This window comes from Brachyhypopomus gauderio, chromosome 8, assembly GCF_052324685.1.
Source record: "Brachyhypopomus gauderio isolate BG-103 chromosome 8, BGAUD_0.2, whole genome shotgun sequence".
NCBI classification, from domain to species: domain Eukaryota; kingdom Metazoa; phylum Chordata; class Actinopteri; order Gymnotiformes; family Hypopomidae; genus Brachyhypopomus; species Brachyhypopomus gauderio.
In genome coordinates, this window is record NC_135218.1 from 10,271,686 (window position 1) to 10,290,619 (window position 18,934).

Consider the following 18,934-nt stretch of genomic DNA (forward strand, 5'->3'; position numbering starts at 1 on the left):
CTTATGTATAAGCTACAGTTAAAGCTGCAAAGTTGAAAAAACTTTAACATGGCGCAACTGTGTTGCAGATAAGTGCATTCAGATGATAAGCAAAGTATTGAGGTAGGAGCAGAAGACAGATCACTGGATCCAGAACTGGAGCAGGGGCTTCCCCTCCAGAGGACTGGCTCACTGTATTTTGTCACTGTCTCACTGCCTATTTAAGGAGCGTTTGGCTGTTCCTGGGGACAGCAGCGTGGTTCTCTTATATTAATCGCAATAAAACATATTAGTATCTTAGCATCTCCCATGTCCACTCTCCCTCACTCTACACACACACAGACAGACAGACGAAAGAGACAGACACACACACACAAGCATGACTTTTTTCTCTAAATAAGGCCAGCCTTATCTGTGTTTCTGTCAATTCGGCCATTCCTGCCTATTCCATTCTGTGGTGCAGGCAGAGGAGCAAGTCACAGCCTGCACATTCTTTTCCCTTATATGGCTAAATCCCTCTGTTGGGCCAGCCCCATTTTGGAAAACCGGGGCCCCTGATTGGTCAATGGCAGAATGGGAGGGTTACAGCACTAAACTGATGCTTTAAACAAACTTTTGTAGAGGGTGAGTGACTGCTTCCCTCTCTCTGTACCACAGACATCTCCCAAAGCCTAGTGGGGAATCTCATCATCACCTGAAGACAAGGTGAGCAGGCTTCTTCTCCTTTTTTGTCATAGCGTTCATGTGTGTGTTGTTTAGCAAAGCTGGGCTTGCCGTGTGTAATGCACTCTTACTGTGGTTGCCATCAGCTGTGATGGATAAAGCTTGCTGACGTGTGTTCAGTTATGTCGCTCTAGAAGTGGTTCACGGTCAGGTCCACTCAGCAGAGGACGTTCAGAGGGGCGGGAGAGTCCAGCTGAAGCCTGGTGTGTCGTTTAGGGTGATCCGGACAGTTGTGCATTTGGCCCCCACAGAGAAGATTAGAGGCAACAATGTCTCCAGTTCTCTGTTTAGACTGCTCTCAGTGCATGATGTCCATATTCCAGGCTTGATGCGCTCCCAGCCTGTGTGTCCGTGGCAATGCGGGGCCAGTGTGGTCAGGCATATTCTGTTGTTCACGCATGGTCCCTCATCTCGGCATGTAAGACTTCATCTGACATGGATAGTGCATAAAGTGAGGAGAGTTTCCTCTTCTGAGAGTCACAGACCCAAAGCGGACGGAAAGCTGCCCCAAAAGACACTTCAGACATAACTCACTGATTGCTTATATTTCTTCCCCTCTGGAACAGTGTTTTCATCCGGGGCTACAGTCAGTGTGTCGCCTGATGTTTGTGTTCCCAGAATTGACAGGGTTCAGAGGTTAAAAGTGAGTGGCTTGTGTTGTTTTGGAAAATTAAATCCAGAGACCAGAGGCCTGAAAAGAATGTATGAGTAATTTCACAGAAGAACAAACCAAATCATTAGATAGTCATAAAAGCTTTTGGTAAGATTTAATGTTCTCACCACCAACACGGTAGCATTAGAACCTTGGGCAGTATTTGTAAAATAATGTGCAACTTTGAGGTGGTTTCAGTTTATTTGTTCTGTATGTTTTATGTCTGCTCTTAAACCCTCGGTTCAGTAACCAAGCCAGGCTGCCCCTTGTTTGTAGCTTCCTGAGTTTGTCTGAGTTTGCCCTCTCAAAGCACACACAAGATGGCAGTTTACACGTATTCTACGCAGTGAACTGGAATGTGTTACCAAACTAATAAAAATAATGGAAGAGCATGATCAGAAGTAAGTGAATCGTGACGCTAACCCGGTGGAGAGTACGTTCTGTATTTAAGAGTGCAGCAGGCCTCCAGGTGCTGCCCTTCTGAAGTGACAGTTTGAAAGCCACTGGAGCTGATCTTATTGTCCACGCCGAAGGAGACAAAGGCGAGTCGACCCGAGGAGAAAACGTACACGCCTCACGAGCCACACGCCAACGAGACCTTCATGAGCATTTGCTTATTTTATATAGCAGGCGATAATGAGAGATGATAAGCTTTTGGGCCAGTGGTGGATGTTCAGAAAGGAAAATGATGCCTACCTGACCGCAGTGCCCATACTTCTACTGAACATAAACGTGGTGTTCATGGTTCTTGTGGTCGGCATCACTTTGCCCTTCACTAACATTTTGGTTGTAAAAAAGCACAGCGCCCGCTAACAATGGACGTCCAGGATGCCTTTGAAGATGCAAGTGAACAAACAGCTGCTGTTACGTACACTCATCAAATTTTAAGGAGATGGCCTCACTTTGCCACTGCTAGTGTGTTCCTGCGTGACCCTCTGGCCCATAACGCACGACCTTCTGTTATGTTATGAGTCATGGCTGGTTTGCACTCTCTCTCATCTCTCTCCTTATTAAAATAGGCATGTGTGAGGTCAGTGGATAGACTGCCTGTACTATATCAAAGGTCTGGGCTGGATTCTGTTTTCATGGTGTAAAGTGGCTACTGAGATATTTGCCTGTTATCTGTGGATGTTGTCCCAGTATTTATGGTCTGTGTGTGTGTGTGTTTTTGTATTGACATTGTCAGGGATGTGCTGTGCTGAAACATGATTCCTGGGAACTTCCCACAGGAAAGTCCTGCCGTACAAAAGGGAGCACACAGAAGAATATTGTTCGTAGCAGAGTGGTCTATCTGTGTACATGGGCATACTTGACATACTTAATGGAGTATTATACATTCAATGTACATTTGGCAAGGGCTGTGTTGCACTGTGAAATGTCACATTTCTGACCAGGCATCCTTCCAGTATGAGCCAACACCCGGATTGGGGCGGGCTTGACCAACACAGGCCAAACCTATATCAAAAACACCCCCCCCCCCCCCCCCCCAATAACAAAACAAACCACTGCAATTGAACATGCAAAGAATTTTAAAGCGTTTTAAACACACACACACACACACACACACACACACACACGGCAGGCTCTGTCTGGCTGCATGGTTGAGGGAGTAACAGGCATTTGACTGACTCCACTGCAGCCCGCACACAAATCTTCTGGCTCCCTGTCATGGCTACATGAGTAGAGGTGATCTCACTAAAAAAATTTCCCAGAAGGACTGGTGTTGTGGTTTGGAACGGAGACCGCATTCCACGGCATGCTCCATGACACCATGCTTCCTCTTGCACCTTCCCACCAGTCACAGGCTGAAGCCCGCGCTGTAGACAGCAGTAGGACACCTAACGAGAGCTGTACTTTGTTCAAGCGCTGGTAACTACACGTAAAATCCAAATCTCGCCTATTGGAGGTCCGGCGTCTGAGCTCCCATGGTCGGCTGCCACAGCGTTCTTTTTCTCCTTCTCTTCCAGGTCCAGCCAGGTGCCACCATGTCCAGCAAGCGAGCCAAGGGGAAAACCACCAAGAAGCGGCCCCAGAGGGCCACCTCCAACGTGTTCGCCATGTTCGACCAGTCACAGATCCAGGAGTTCAAGGAGGCCTTCAACATGATCGACCAGAACAGGGACGGATTCATTGACAAAGAGGATCTGCATGACATGTTGGCCTCACTGGGTAAGTCGGTGACATTGTACCTGCGGTTAGAATGTACAAACGCATATGGCATGTGGCCTGCGTGATTTCCTGACCTCCTTTTCGCGTCTTTCGAACTCTATGTCGTGACTTCAAAGGGAACTGCTGGATTTACGGCGGCTCTCGCATTGCTAGCGGACGCACCGGTCGCATATTTCTGCTTGATTCATGGTCTCACAAGCCCCGCCCCGCCCTGTTGCGTCTGGCACCTGTGTGCAGGTAAAAACCCATCGGACGATTACTTGGAGGGGATGATGAGCGAGGCTCCTGGTCCCATCAACTTCACCATGTTCCTCACCATGTTTGGAGAACGGCTGAACGGAACGGATCCCGAGGACGTCATCAGGAACGCCTTCGCCTGCTTCGACGAGGAGGGCTCCGGTGAGCCACACGTGATCCCAGATCAGCTTTAGACAAAACGTCACCTCAACAGCTATGATATGTTCAGCCTAAAACTGATCTTGGATCAGTTATGGCTCCGGTGAGCTGTACCTACTCTAAGATCAGCTTTAGGTGGAAAACTTTACTTCCACAGCTGTGACGGTCTCGTCCATATTTGGACAGGTGTTGTCTGTTGCATACATTTACACATGCTCCCATTTTAAAAACGGCGTGATGTCCGAGTGCTTCCCACTTTAACCTGCACCGCGGCCTGGTTAAAGCTCTGACTCCTCCCACACAGGTGTGATCCATGAGGACCACCTGCGAGAGCTGCTCACCACTATGGGCGATCGCTTTACTGACGAAGAGGTGGACGAGCTCTTCAGAGAGGCTCCCATCGACAAGAAAGGGAACTTCAACTATGCCGAGTTCACTCGTATCCTCAAGCACGGAGCCAAAGACAAGGATGACATCTAAGCCCTTAAACACTCGGGGCTGGCTGCAGAAAACTGTGTACATAAGAGGGAAGATGACTAATAAAACCATTTATTATTATACACACCCGATTCTGATGTATATATATTATACATACACACACTCATCCCTGATACTGATGGAAAATAAGTGCCAATTATGAAGATGTTAATCTGCAAGTCACATTTAGACTCAGTTGTTAAAATGGTTTGTCTCAATTTTCCTCTGTTAAAAGAATATTCTGTAATCCATAGGCTTGTGTACTTCTTTCTCTGCAGGTATTCAATATTTGCAAACATAAATATCAGCAAAATATAAAACTTTTGTAACATGTAACCATGTCCAATGCAAACTTGTTTATTACTGATATGAAGTTGACTGGGGCATAGTAAATATAGAAACTATAGCCTCGTGTCCATGTGGTGAAGGAGTTGTGTGGGATGACCAAAGGGCCCGGGGCCCGCCTTTAATGCCCTGTACAGGGTTTGTGCTTATTTGACTGTGGTATGAATGAAGCATGTTTGAATGATCCCAGTAACCTGAGGGATTGTGTGTGCAAAGCATTCAGTGCAACGATGAATACTTAATTATGTCGGTTCTACTTTCAGATTTGAAAGTTTTCAAAAGAAATTCAAATTTCAGCAAACATACAAACTTTCAGCCTCTAAGAGACCCATTCCTCCAGACTGAGAACACTGGGGTGTTTTAGAATGCCAGTAAAATTAGCCTTTAAGTTCACACCTTAGTGAAGTTAGAAAGTAATTTTTCATAATGTTATACTGAAAGTAAATCAATTCAGTATTACAATTTGGCACACCATCATTACAGATCCAGCTGTGAATACAGAGATCCTCACTTCTAAGATGATATTGCATGGTTTCAACAAATTTCCATGATTGACATACATGTAAATACAATTTTGCATGATTTTTAAAATTTTTATTATTACTCTGAAATGTTTGTAAAAAAATAATAAAGAGGGGGGGAGGGGGAGGCGGTGGGGTGCAGGCAACCACACATCGTACATTTAAGGCAGATATTGCACAGACTAGTCCAAAGTTTTCTAGATAAAAATGCTGGGAGGCTTCCCTTGTTCTCAGGTAAGGCACAAAGGCCAAATTCATTGTCCATACTCATTTACTTGATACTCGTACATGTATGTAAGAAACAAAAAAAAAAAGATATTTACATCCATCTTAATGCATTTGGTCATACAGAGAGAGAGAGCTACACATGATATATTTAGTAAAAACCAGAAGTAGAAGACGAACCTGACCCAATAGATATTTACATGCATTTTACATCGGCATCTACAAGACCCATTCTCAGCTAAATAGACACAGTGTCTAGAATATCATCATCAGTCATTCTACAGAAGTGGAAAAATAGAGCATCTTTTAAAAATAGACGTATCCATCCAGCCTCATCACTGTTCCAGTAATGCAGACGAGAACGGAATGCTCACAGTGGTTTTCAAAGTAGTGGTTTTAAATACCGGTATAGTCGACTAGTTAAACGGAGATAAAAGCCATGTCGCATCAGGGCCCGGGCTGGCCAGTGCTGGGTCTGAGCACGTTACGGACCAGGACCGACCTCCTCCCGTGTCTCTGCACCCAGCCCAGGGGCTCCAACCAGCACTACCGCGCGGCGGTAATCAGACGTCACCCCACCTGAGACACAAACAATGCTGACAAAAGAACAACACTATGATGGCCAGAAACGGTTTAGTACTGCAGAAAACGAGCAGACATCAAAAACACAGTACGGATTAAAAAGGCCTGCTTCCTGAAATGTAACCATAAATCAGACTAGGCGAAAAAAAACAAAAACCACAGAGCTAGGGTAGTTCATTTACAGATCAGCATGACATGATTTCAGCAGTAAAGTGTAACTTAGCTTAGTCTGAAAAACCACAAGAAGGCAGAATGGTGAGCAGAGGGCCCCGCCCCGCACGAACGCACACGACGGAACACAGAAACGTTATCAAACCAGGCCCCCATATGATGTCTGTAACAATACAAAACAGTTTCATGGAAACTATGACCAAAGAAGAGATGGCACAAAGGAGACGCCGGGCTGAAGAGGAACGTCACCCGGCACGGCCGCCCGTGACGAGGACCCTGCTGGGGGTTCACTCACTGACCCATTGACCGTCCTGCCCTGGAGGGATACCGCTACACCAGGCGACCCGCGCTCGCACGGTCGTGCCCCGTAACCAACGACGCTTCCTCGAGCTCCTTCAGGATGGAAGGCTAAAGCGTCTCATCCGCCTTTGACGCTAGCAGCCATTAAAGGACATCAATCTTTGCGCAAAGCACCCTTATAAAACCATGAGCGCTAAATAAGGGTGCAGAACAGATGTAAACCTCAGCTCCTCAGTTACTTAATACAGGTTTAAAGGTAAGCTCTACGACAATACTATCAGTCTAAAATGTACATAAAAACCCATCACTGCTGAAACATAAAACCTGTTCACAGCAACCCAACAGGGTGCGTCTTCCACATATCGATCACTAACAGATCCCTCACACTTCTCTTACGCCAAACATCTCTCTCCGTCACCAGTCACAGCACACTGGCGATGGGAAGGGGACCACACACACCCGGCTTCACGTCTTACCACACACGGGATGGACAAAAGACGCATGCAATCCTTAGAAGAAGAGAGACCTCAGGACTGTCCTGCTGAGCGTTGGTAGGGGGCTGCTGTTTGGGTTCTGAAGAACGTCCACCATGGGTTCTGAAGAACGTCCACCATGAAGATACTACTGAAATAAAGTGCAGAATGTAGGAGTGACCCGGGGGAACAGACTACGGCGCTCGTTCAAACGAACTTCTGGAAGTAGTGGTCTCATTTGCAGTGGTTTCAGGCAACTGGAATGAGGTAATAAATCAATGTACGAGGCTACACCATGTAAGGGGTTTCAGGAACCAGGCCGAGTCGAGCCTTAAGACGGAGCAAGACCAGGTCTAAGACTAGCTTGGAAAACCGGCCCCAACAGTTGGGCCTAGAAGGACAGAGCACCGGTGACCCAACACTACGCATGCTGGCTCTAGAGGAGCATTCAACACACAAAATTAGCTAGCCATGCTACATAAGTCTAGTTACCTAGCCCTAGGACAGATACAGTGGTGTGTACAGGCAAACGCAGTCTAAGCACAGTTCTTAAGTATAGAAGAACTTTGAGCAATTTCTAAGGCAAATACTGAGCAAGGCCACTGGTATTACTCCCAATGTAAGCCCTGAAAGCAAAACAAACCATACTGACGGAAGCATCATGCCCAGTCAGACAGCACAGAGTTGAACACAGAGGTGCACATCCACTTTTCAACCACATAATTAGCTCTGCTGGTGTCTGTGGACATTGGTGATAAAACCCTTGGTGGTTTAAAAAAAGAAAAAGAAAAGAAAAAGAAAAAAATATATATATATAAAACAAATGCCCATTTAGCGTTTTCCTTCAAGGAGAAAGCGGCGTTGATTTGAGGTCTTCAACATTTTCCCCCTTTCAGGCTTTATGTTATCCAATTGTGTTGTGCAGAAACCATAAAAGGACCCCAAATACATTTAAATGTAGTGAAAATTTTAAAAGTCTGTTTTAAAAAGGTCAAAAAACAAAATTCTCAATATAAGGTTACTGTGTTCCACCAACAATCGGAAGAAGTTTAGTTGCCAAACTGCGCAACCATCTCAAATCACTTGACCTGGGGATTGGAGAGCAGAAGAAGTCAAATGGAACATCACTGTCGCGAGGCAGCAGACAGTCCTCGTCCAACGTGATCTGGACAACCTTCGACAGACAAGCCACAGCAGAGCTGCTGCAGTCACTGAATGGTTAAAAGGGAAAGCAACTCAGTTCGCTGCTTCTTGCCTCTTGCAGCCGTGCATGAATGGCCTCTCGAACCCGCACGCACGTCGCGGTACGTCTCCTTTCAGTTCACCGTTTCCCTGACCGTGTGGAGCACGTGCCGTGAGCTCCAGGAGTGCGGCCCACCGCTCTGAGACGGGCTGGCCGCTCGGACCACGCCCCACACGCCGGCCGGCTGGAAGCTCACGGCCCCTGCCAGCCTCTGGGACCCCGCGGCCAGACACGCGCTGGCTTCTCCGGCCGGAGCGGAGGCGCTCTGCACGGGCACGGACACCGGGAGAACGGCCTTCCCCTCCAGGCTGGGAGCGGAGACGCCACCCGGGGAAACCGCGCCGGGGCCTCCGCGACTCCTGTCCTCCTGCGGCTGATCCGCAGCTGGGGCCTGTTGCTCCTGCTGCTCCTTCTGCCTCTGGCTCTCCTGCTCGGCGGCCCTTTGGAGCGCCGCCTCCACCAGAAGCTTCAGGTCGCTGAAGTCGTGGGGGCAGAGCTCTGGGGGGGTGGGCGGCGGAGTGTTGAACAGCACTCCGGTAGGACTCACGCCCCCCGAGCTCACACCGCTGGAGGAAGGGGCAGGCACGGTGGTCAGGCTGGGATCAGGGATGCCAACCACGCCCTCCCTTTTTAAGAAGCCCCGGGCATCCATCTGCATCAGGGCCTGGACGCCCGCGTCATTGCCTCGCACGCCGGGTCCAAGCAGGCAGCCCGCTCCGGCCAGGATGGCCGTCGCCGTGTTTCCCAGAAGGCTCAGATCCAGCGCTGGGGCGGGCAGGATAACGGCAGGGCGGGGCGTAGAGGCGGAAGGAGGCGGGGTATGATCCGGGGAGGTGGAGCCCACCGAACGGCTGTCTGTCTTGGCGGCGCGGCGGGAGATGGTGAACTGAGTGGGATCTCTGCCATCCTTCCTGAGGAGGTCAGGTAGCAGACGCCTCCGTGCGTTGATGAACCAGTTACAGATCTGACAGAAAGAGCACAAGAATTACATATAAGAAAAAACATTCAGGAGTTTTCTCTGCAATCTACTTCAGCATACCAAAAAAAACCCCAAACAAACAAAAAAAAACCACAGGAATATTCCAAATCTGATGAACAAGAACAAAATGTAAAATTTAGATTTATTAGACAACAAGATTAACAGAGGACTAATATGATTTGCTCAAGGTGAAATGTTTCTTCATTCTGTGATATTAGTGCCTCATTTCAAACCCAAACTACATTCCTTCCTTATGAAGGCTCTGCAGTCATTTTCACTGCAGTGAGTCAAGTCAGTGAGACATGCGACAACAGGAAGGTCCCATGACAGAGCCCTGGAAATGCTTTGACTATCCATTGATGCAGCTAGCTTTCTACCCAGCTATTTTCAGAGCTGCAACAACTGTGGCTACATCACAGAGTGATGAGAGCTTGAGGTCACGGCTCATTACAGAGCCCTCCAGTGGTGAAACAATGAACTGCATGCTTCACAAAACAGCTGGCTCTAATGGAGGCTAGAGGAAAATATGAAAAGCCTCACAGAGTTAAGGCCTTGCAGCCTGTATTCCCACACACTGACAACAGCACATAGCTCCTGACACTCAGTCAAGGACAGAACAAGTTATACACATGCGCGCACGCGCACACACACACACACACACACACACACACACACACACAAACACACACACACACACACACACACACACACACACACACACACAGCCTGGGCCATCTAGCAATGTTTTGCTGCTCCTGGGGGCTTGCTGATGGCACCCCAACTCTGATCAGTGAGTAAATCACAGGGCTGTGCTAATCATGGGTGGGTGGAGTGTGCTGGTACTAACCTGCGAGATGGAGAGGTTGGTCTGCCCAGACAGGCTGAGTTTCTCCTGCTCCGAGGGGTAAGCGTTGAGCCGATGCTCGTACAACCAGCTCCTCAGAATCTGCACGGATTCTTTGGGCAGGTTTCCGCGACGCCGGCGTTTCGCAGAGCCGCCCGCTCCCGCCGCCCCGGTGGAGAAGTTGAGCGGGTAGCTGTCGTCCTCGCACGGGTCACTATCCGACATGGCGGACATCTCCGGCTCGCCGCCTTGCTCTTCTTCAAATGCTGTGGAAACCAAGGCAACAGAGAACTTCATTAGCTTCAAATGAAAACACATAGGTAAGGGGAAGGATGTGCGTCAAGCCGACTGGAGAAAAGAGATTTGCTTGCTCTCCATTACCATGGGTAGTACCAAACTTGATACATCTGGTTTAATGAACAGGCATGTTGACAAAATGTAGATCAAACACAGACCTGCGTGCATGGGCCTATTTTCCTTTAGCAATTATTCGCTACGAGTACATAGATGGTAGTAATTCAATTACGCAGAGAATAGAGTGATGTTTCAACTACGGCATGCATCACAAATACCATAATCCAATCATGCAATGAAAGAGATGATAGTTTAGTACATTATGGTATGCGAGGCTTTGAACTAAAACTTCACAACATGATAAGGGTGTGCTGAAAGCATGTTGTCAGACACTGTGTCCTTGATTCATCTTTTCGCTTATAAACATGGCTGCAAACTGCCCATGTCTAATGTTGGTCTTCCAAAACCATCCCTTTTCAAATCACAATCCAGGGGACACAGCATCACGTAATGGGAACCCCTTCTCAAAGCTTCAGTTTAGAACTTTTCAATGAAGTTTCACAACTCACTGAGGTTTCAACCATGATCTGTAAAACTCACCAGGTTAAATAGTAGTGACCAACGAAACAGTTCTGTAATAACATCTAGATGTAGAAATCACAGTAGGTGTGCATGACTGAATGCGACTGGGTAGAAGTAGCATTCTTACAAAAGGTTCAAAGCAGGCATCTTCAGAGCTGGGATAATGATTACCCGAGTCAAGGCAAACTCTCTTCAGAGGTGAGTGGGAGTGTCTCTGTCCTCCCTTTAATTTCCTCCCAGTCATAGCCTAGGCCTAATCTCTGGCTCCCCTCACCCAACCTGAACAAAATGGTGGGCCTGCTCAAGGCTTTCCTCATTAACCTGAAGTGAAAACTAGCAAGTGTCACATTAGGGTTGGTCTAAAAGAAAACAACCCACAACTGTATTCAAGAAAATTCAGTCTTAACAAGAACACAATCTGTTAAGAAACTTAATCCAAGTTAATTAATCCCCCCCCCCCCAATCTACCTAGTACTCTAGGATTTAAGAAATAAGTCAATTTGTATTTATAGGAACTGTTTTCATTAACATAAAAGGGGGGAGGGTAATCACCAGTACTGTGACCAGAGTAAAAGAGGCAGATGCATAGATGAGATGGTGCAGGAAAGGGGGGGGGGGGTGTCATCAGGACTGTGGTGAGCACAGTAAACGGGGCACAGATGAGCTGGAAGAACCCCAGACTAAAGTAAACACTCTCACCATTAGAGAAGGAAAATAAACACTAGATTTCAGCCTAAAAGTACCTACATGTTTACGCGTGTTGCTTAAGATCCTGCTTGACATCGAGCACAGTGTCAAACTTAACACGTGTGTACAAAAAAGAGAATAAATAAATATCAAAACATTAGTTCAAACACTCATCATATCGGGTTTTTTTTATTTAAAAGACGTGTTTGCTGAATATTACTATAGAAATGTCTTGGCGGACAATTCAACAGAAATACGTTTGTGTAGATTGTCTCCCCCCTTGGTGTAACCCGAACCCTAAGCGCAGTTAGAAATGTGGGAGTTCCTACGTTCCCGTCTAACAAAGGAGATTGTGTGTGCAGTATCCATCTGAAGCAGTGAGGAGTTTTAGTGGTCGTTTCCATTGACAAAGCTTGCGTTTCCCCTCCCTCCTGCAGACACGCAGCCTACAGTCGTATCGATGTCGCTGTTTCAGACGTGCGTCCGTTCCATTTCGTTAACAGAAACAGTGACGATCGATTCGCAAACAATCAACAATCCGATTGTAACGCCGATTGTTAATTGTGACGTAGACGCAGACTGTTCTGGTTTGACTTGAAAGGGTGAAAAGATGTGACGGTAACGCTTGGAGAAATGAAAGGGTTGCCAGTTGTTTTGTGGGTGCGGGGGGCTGGGCTGAGTTATTGAATTGATCTGCTGTCAAATGATTTAGAGATTACTAAGATATCTAGTTGGCTAGATCAAAAAGTAGATTAAAAACAACTTTTCAAAAAATGTACATACTTACCTTTACAAAGGTTTGTCTATATTGAAGTTAATTCAGCAGAAGTAATAATAAGTAATACTACTAATCTCTAACCTAAATTAATTGAATTCGTTGTCTGAGGCAACAATGTCACAGAAAAGTTCTAAAATTTGCAACGAGCCAATTCAGACTAGTAACGTTACCGCGTAAAAACTTGGAGGGCACTATTTCAGATTTACAAACGCAAGTAACACGAGGGCCAGGACGCTGGAAAGGACGTCGACAAACTTTCCCAGGCGTGCAACCAACCAGCGAGAGCAATTTATCACCGTTACAACAGCTAGTTAGCTAGCCAACCTAGCATTTTACCTCCAATTCCATAAACTCTAAATTTCCCCACGAGATCAAATACAATACGTAGAAAGCTAGCTGGCTAATCCCACAGTTCACCCAGCTGTGTCCAAACGACCAGCTTTTACATAATCACCGACAATAACGGAATAAATCAAATTAGCCACATTATGCAACGCGACTTATTAATCCAGCACAAAAGAAACTCACCGATTTCTTATCAGAATTCTTACAAGGGGGAAATAATGTGAAATGGTGATGGTGGCTACAAAGCCCATGCAGCCGCGCTTGGACATGCACGACCGTGGGTCTTTGGCAGGGACAGATGGACACCATGCTGGTCTCAGGAGATAGCCAGCCCAGTTAGCCCAGTGCGTCCACATTCAAACACAAACACACGCTGCATTCGCTCCCAACAAAAAGCCCCGATTCCTGTTCAAACCCAACACTCGCACGCACTTCCAGCCAGCCGTCGACCACTGTGGAAAATAAATAAATACAACTGGCCAGACTCCACATTACCTCTTTTGGTAGATTTCATCCTTCGTTGAATAATGTTTCCAAAAAAAAAAATCCGCAGCTTTCGAAGTTCCTTGGCGGAGAAATGCGTGTTTCCGACAAAACGGTGACAAGGGGAGCTGTTTTAGCCCAAGACAAGGTGTTGTTGCGGGCGTTCGTCCTCCTCAATCCCCTGATTCGACACGTCTGTGGGTACAACACGCCGAGGTGCGCTAGGATGTCTCGACGAGCCACTTTCCGTCCTTTAGCATAGTACCGAGCGCATCAAATCTTGTTGACAAATACGTGCAGGTTACCTGCAGTACAGCTACGCCAACTCTTATTCTGCCAGTGACAATAGTCCCTAATCCCGCCCCCAATGGCCCGATCAGCCAATCACAGGCCCGGCCTGCTGATAGACAGCTCCGTGTCATCGCCGTTAAATGAGTGACAGCTCACTTGATGTGTTTTATTTCAAAATTATCCTCCAAAATATCTGTATTGAATTAATAGGTAATACTACTTAATTAGTTGTAACTAGTGGGTTGAATCATACTTTTTTTATATCTGATTAGGTATGATCTAGAAGATGGTTTTAGAACTACAAATTTAATCGTTTTTTCCAATATTTATAGCAATTATATATTTATAAAATTAAATATTTATAGCAAACTCCAGCCATTGGCCTTGTTTTATAAAAAACGACCTATTTGCATGGTGCCAAAGCTGGTTTGTGTTGACCTGTGGGGTGCTTCATGTCGGCACGTAGGGGCTCTTCGACGTGTGATGCAAACGCCTTTTTTGTATCAGTTTATTATTTCCTGCGCTTATTTACTTGCAGGTTAATCAAACTGAAACAGATTTACAGGTTTACACTAGTGTGATCTGGAATAAGTCGGAATAATGCAGTTTTCCACCTTTTCGGTAGGCCCATCACGTTAGTGGGCAAATTAAAGCCAGATATTAAAAAGGTAAGGCTGTGATGTATCGAGGGGGAAGCTCATTGTGAAGACACAAATCTTTTTCTCTCTCGATTACTAAGCGATAGTCCAAGCTTCACACATGACGTGAAATAAAATGTAAATGAAACACAAGGCACGATTTCATTTCACTTCATATCAATGCTTGGGACTTTGCCAAGGTTACCTCACCGTGCTTGAGGCGCTGAAAAAAGAAAGATGGAAAGTAAAGGATTTGATTTCACTTCGCCTGTCTCGAGCTGTGCCAAGGTTACGTTGCAGTGGTTAAGTACACGTGGCTATATATAGCTTCCACACTAGCAACAATAAAAATGAAACAACCATAAAGTTTACTGTAGGCTGTAGGACAGCATAGCGAGCTACTGCAGCAGTCTTCGGGACGGTTGTGTGAGTATTGTCAGTGTTCCATGTTCTGGCTTTTGTAAGCCTACTAGCCTACTGCCATCAATCTACAGACCCCAGATTTCAATCCTATATGTAGAATGAAGGGAGGAAAACAACAGACACCTTTTTGGTTAACTTAACTCCATTTTATTACTAAAACAAAAACCCTTACATACACAGCCTAAAATCCATATAGCATTAGAGATATTGAACAAATCCTAGTCAGTAAAATATGTGCTTGTCTCATAAAATATTGATTATCGATTGTTATAGGAATTTTTTTTTTTGTTTTTATTTTTTATTATTATTTTGCTACAGACTCTTGCATTAAGAGTATTGATTTCATCTTGGGCCCCATCCTACCCAAAGCAAAAACACGACCAGAAAAAGACAGGATGCTGAGAGCAAGAAAAGCTCATTTTTGCATGTTAGGCTGATGAAGACTGGGAGGAGTGGACACATACCTCCCAATGCAGGGTCACCTATCCGGGCTTCCCTTAACCCATCAGTGGAGGGGGGCTTTTTAATGCAGTTTAATGCTTTCTGCATTGTGCTGTGTGGGTCAGTCACTTAAGAGGTATATAGAAAGTTTATCTTTAGAATCCAAGCAGCAACCCAGATACTTTGCTGAAGTGCATCTCAAATGAAAATCGTTTGCAAAATATTCCAGGTCTTACAATTCCATGTGGGGCTTTTCCTGGTTTACAGAAAAGCACAACAGAGAGACAGATTCCCAACTGTTCTCCACAGCTTTCAAGCACAATCCATTTTATATGAGACGTGTAGTGGTCTAGTGATCCTAAGGGAAGTCCACTACTACACTCAAGAACACAGGCTGGCAGAGCAAACCAAAGTCTGCAGTGCCTAAAAGAGGGTGGCGATGACCGCAAGGTAGAACAGTTTACTCGACTGGGAACCGTGAAAACCCTTACACTATGAATAAATTAAACTAAAGTTCAAAGCAAATGAATTCTTAAAGAACACGTGTCGTAAGTGCAGTTATGGAAATGCATCAGCCCTCTGAGCACAATACTCTGTTTAGTACAGCGTGATTTGAAAGGAAACCTGTGAGGAAATCCACACTTCTGTGGGAAATATGTGAACCGTTTTTTGAAATTGGCTTTCCATGGTCTTCCTCTTCTTTTAGTGGAGATTCATTTGTTACTTGGCCATTTTTTGAGGACAAATCTTGACAAATACGGAAGATCTCACACCCTTCTCACTACACCCGCTACTCTGGAGCTGGCCTCAGACAAAGCTCTCAGATACATCTGATGGGCTTTACCTCCTGGGAGGTAAACCTGGGAGCTGATGGCTCATTTTTACACTTTTACACTATTCAGCAACCAGCCCTACTGTCATGTAGAATAATCTCCAAGTGCTGTTTTGAAAATGTAAACAGCCTGGGCAGTAACTGTTTGAGGAGACACTTTGTCCTAGAAAACCTTGGAAGGTTCCAGGTGACTTTTCCCCCTGCACGTGAAACACTGCTCCCGTTTATGTTCAAATCCTGCACCGCCGTGCAGGTCTCAGACCCCAAATACACACAGCGTCCCGGCCGCTCGGAAGGCCAGGTTCACCTGGGTTAGAAGTGGGTCTGATTAGTGACGGGTGTGCAGAGACGTGTCAGACGTGTCTTTAATAAACCCTGAGCTGGGACAAAGCGGCAGGCCGTCGGTACACAAAGCCCCAGGCGTCAACGACCCACCCCCGCACCAAAAGGGCAGAGGCAGGGGAGAGGAGAGATCCCATTCACACCATTCTCCCAAAGCAGCCATGGGAGCCATCACTGGCTGCAACACAACACAGCAGACAAAAGGATTCACTCACTTGACCATTTACTCATATGGAGCATTTGTGTGTGTGCTTAAAGAAAGCAGGTAGGGGTGATGGGTGTTTCTTTCTTAGTCAAAACATGCATATGTGGTTTTTTTTAAATGGAGATAAGAGGCATCATATGAGAGTACTCATCTTTAACTGGTCTGAATTTAAAGCTGCACTGGGAATTTGTGAGTGTAAAGCTCAAAACTTAATCCACAAAGGTCAGAAAGCCCTCTCCAATTGCCAGGAACTGTTTGGCACAACAGTGTGCTGACGAGCCTGAAGCCATTTTGTTAGGAAGGTGTGATGTCCTTCCTGCTGCCTATGAGCCAAATGAACCCCTATCACCCCTTAGGAAACTCAACCTGTTCCTTTAGATCCAACAGAGTTAAACTACTAACTGAAGAGGCATTTGCCTCAAAATCATAACCATTACTAAAGCAACACGGTTAAATTAAGACCTTTCAGCTGCCCTCAAAGCTCATAGAAGTAGTATGTATAATGAAACACACCTAGCAGTGTGGAATTTTGTCTGGATCCATAATTTGATCCCAATGCCAACAGGTTTAGCTTCAGGAGACTTTGGGCTCATGATTAAAGCACATATGAAGCTTCTCCACCATTTTCTCAAAAATATAATAGAAGGTTAATTCAGCATCATTGCATGACATAAATTGTAGACTCGTTTAATGACCTGAAATGGCAGCCAAACAGTCCAAAGTCTGTAAAGTACCAGAATTTAATGAGATTTTCATTAAACAGTTTGATAGGATTACTGAAAAGTAATGTAATGTTAAACTGAAAGTACACAGGGAAGAGAAAACAAATTAGACTATAAAAAATGCCTTCACTTTAACTATATAACGGCTCACTGACAATGTGCTTACAGCGACACCTACTGACTGTAGTGCCCACAATGACCACAGAGGGGTGCTATTTCTCCAAGGTTTCCTTTGAAGTTTTTTTTTTCTGAACTATATTTTTACTGCTGTTACTAGAAAATGGATAGCAAAACAAGCAAACAAAAAACATAAGCAGTGCCTGAATTCGAAATAATCCTGAAAGATTTCACTGGTATTATGATAATGAAGGATAAAAATATCTCCTAACCTATGGCAAATAACTTTAAGACTCTTGGCTTTGTCTCTGGACATGGCACAGGCTGACAGGGGCTTTGGTGTGTGGTCAGTGCACACTGGCGAGTGGGGTGAGCTGCCCTCACCTCCTCCACCTGGGAGAGTGAGAAGGGTTACACACTTTGTGTGTGGTAGTGTTGTACAAGAACTCATTCCAACCCTCGTTAAAACTGCCACGCAAAAATAAAAACATGGACCTGACCATCCCCTCCCCCGTGATCGAATGGCAAAAGATTTAATTGAGAACTAAATGTTTTTTCCTGTCCCACATGTGGTCACATGGTGTGTCAGGACAGCGGAGCCAGAAGGGAACGATTAGTGACTTTTACCTTTCAGGGACTTTTAACTTTTTGGTTCTTCAGGCAAACGCAGCTCACAGCTCATGAGCGTGCCCGTGGAGGGAGCGGCGCCCGGCCGTGTTCTGAAGGCGGAGCGGGGCGGACGGCAGAACCGGCGCTCAGCGCTCCATTCTCTCCACACTCAGAGTGTACCGCAGAACCTCAGCCCCGAGGTTCACGGGCCTCGTGGGCCGCTGCTCAGAACGCCCTCGGCGTGAAGGGGCTCCTGCAGCAGGACTGAAAGTGTCGGACCAAACGAAGGAACAGGAAGACCGATATTTCGGAGAGGGCGGACACAGGGAGGGAGTCTGAGCATGAGAGGTTAGGCATGTGTGCTCTACTACAGACGTCTGGGTCTCTCCGGGGCAACAGGGCAGCAGTGGGGGCAGAAAAGCGTCCGTTTCGTGCCACACAGTAGATTTCTTATTCAAGATATTACAACATTTAACAGTCTGATATGGAGTTTAGGTCATATTATTATCAATAATAATAATAGTAATAATAATAATAAATGTCATACTAACAGAGTCTATGTGAGGTTTTCCTTGGCAGTCTCTGAAAAGAGGAGCTCTTCATGTATTGTATGTGTGTCCATAATTTCCACTGTCCTTTTCTCAATTATATGTTGCCACAAAACAAAAAATAAAAAAAAACCCAAACAAACAAAGCAGCGTTTTATACCGGAGTAAATTTGCGTGGTGTCATGTTGCCAGATTCCTTAAACCTCCCACTCCCTCCTCCCCACCATCCGCTCCCATCTGCTCCCATAACCACCACCACCTCCTCCTCTCCTCTCCTCCCCTCCCCTCTCTCAGAGGCGTGTCTGGGCCTCAGGGACGTAAATCTCGATGCTGTCCGTGCTCTCGGTGGTGGAGTTCTGTTTGACCGACTGCGCCCTCTTGGCGGCCATCAGCCTCTTGCGCGCCTCCTGTCGCTGCTTGTCGGCCGCGTCGCCGCTCCTCTCCCTCCCCAGGGCCGGCTTGCTCTTCCCCGGCTTCTTGGGCACCGGAGGAGCCTGCTTCTGGTTCTCCTGAAGGGC

The 18,934-nt window shown here is 46.2% G+C and overlaps 3 protein-coding genes across 7 annotated transcripts in view; 1 reads left to right on the forward strand and 2 right to left on the reverse strand.

The window, feature by feature from the left end:
* Positions 1-540: 540 nt before the first annotated feature.
* Positions 541-4,481, forward strand: myl9b (myosin, light chain 9b, regulatory). 2 transcript variants are annotated; one of them, XM_077014314.1, is made up of 4 exons: positions 541-684; positions 3,322-3,523; positions 3,761-3,922; positions 4,224-4,481. In XM_077014314.1, the coding sequence occupies exons 2-4, from the start codon at positions 3,340-3,342 to the stop codon at positions 4,397-4,399; spliced, it is 522 nt and encodes a 173-aa protein (XP_076870429.1). In that variant the 5' UTR covers positions 541-684; positions 3,322-3,339; the 3' UTR covers positions 4,400-4,481. The 2 variants fall into 2 exon arrangements, with proteins under 2 accessions (XP_076870429.1, XP_076870430.1); XM_077014315.1 differs by lacking the exon at positions 541-684 and adding an exon at positions 3,116-3,223.
* An 872-nt stretch (positions 4,482-5,353) lies between these two features.
* On the reverse strand, positions 5,354-13,582 carry tgif2 (TGFB-induced factor homeobox 2). Of its 2 annotated transcripts, none has more exons than XM_077014317.1 (3): positions 13,261-13,582; positions 10,083-10,345; positions 5,354-9,220 (listed from the first exon to the last, which is right to left on the reverse strand). In XM_077014317.1, exons 1-3 carry the CDS (start codon positions 13,277-13,279, stop codon positions 8,330-8,332), a joined length of 1,173 nt encoding a protein of 390 aa, XP_076870432.1. In that variant the 5' UTR covers positions 13,280-13,582; the 3' UTR covers positions 5,354-8,329. The 2 variants fall into 2 exon arrangements, with proteins under 2 accessions (XP_076870432.1, XP_076870433.1); XM_077014318.1 differs by lacking the exon at positions 13,261-13,582 and adding an exon at positions 12,949-13,113.
* A 3,562-nt stretch (positions 13,583-17,144) lies between these two features.
* dlgap4b (discs, large (Drosophila) homolog-associated protein 4b) overlaps positions 17,145-18,934 on the reverse strand; it is a 101,621-nt gene continuing 99,831 nt past the window's right edge. For all 3 annotated transcript variants that reach the window (XM_077014321.1, XM_077014319.1, XM_077014320.1), the window contains one exon: positions 17,145-18,925. In XM_077014321.1, coding sequence (XP_076870436.1) covers positions 18,707-18,925 — 219 coding nt within the window. In that variant the 3' untranslated portion in view covers positions 17,145-18,706. The remainder of the gene's footprint in view (positions 18,926-18,934) is intronic.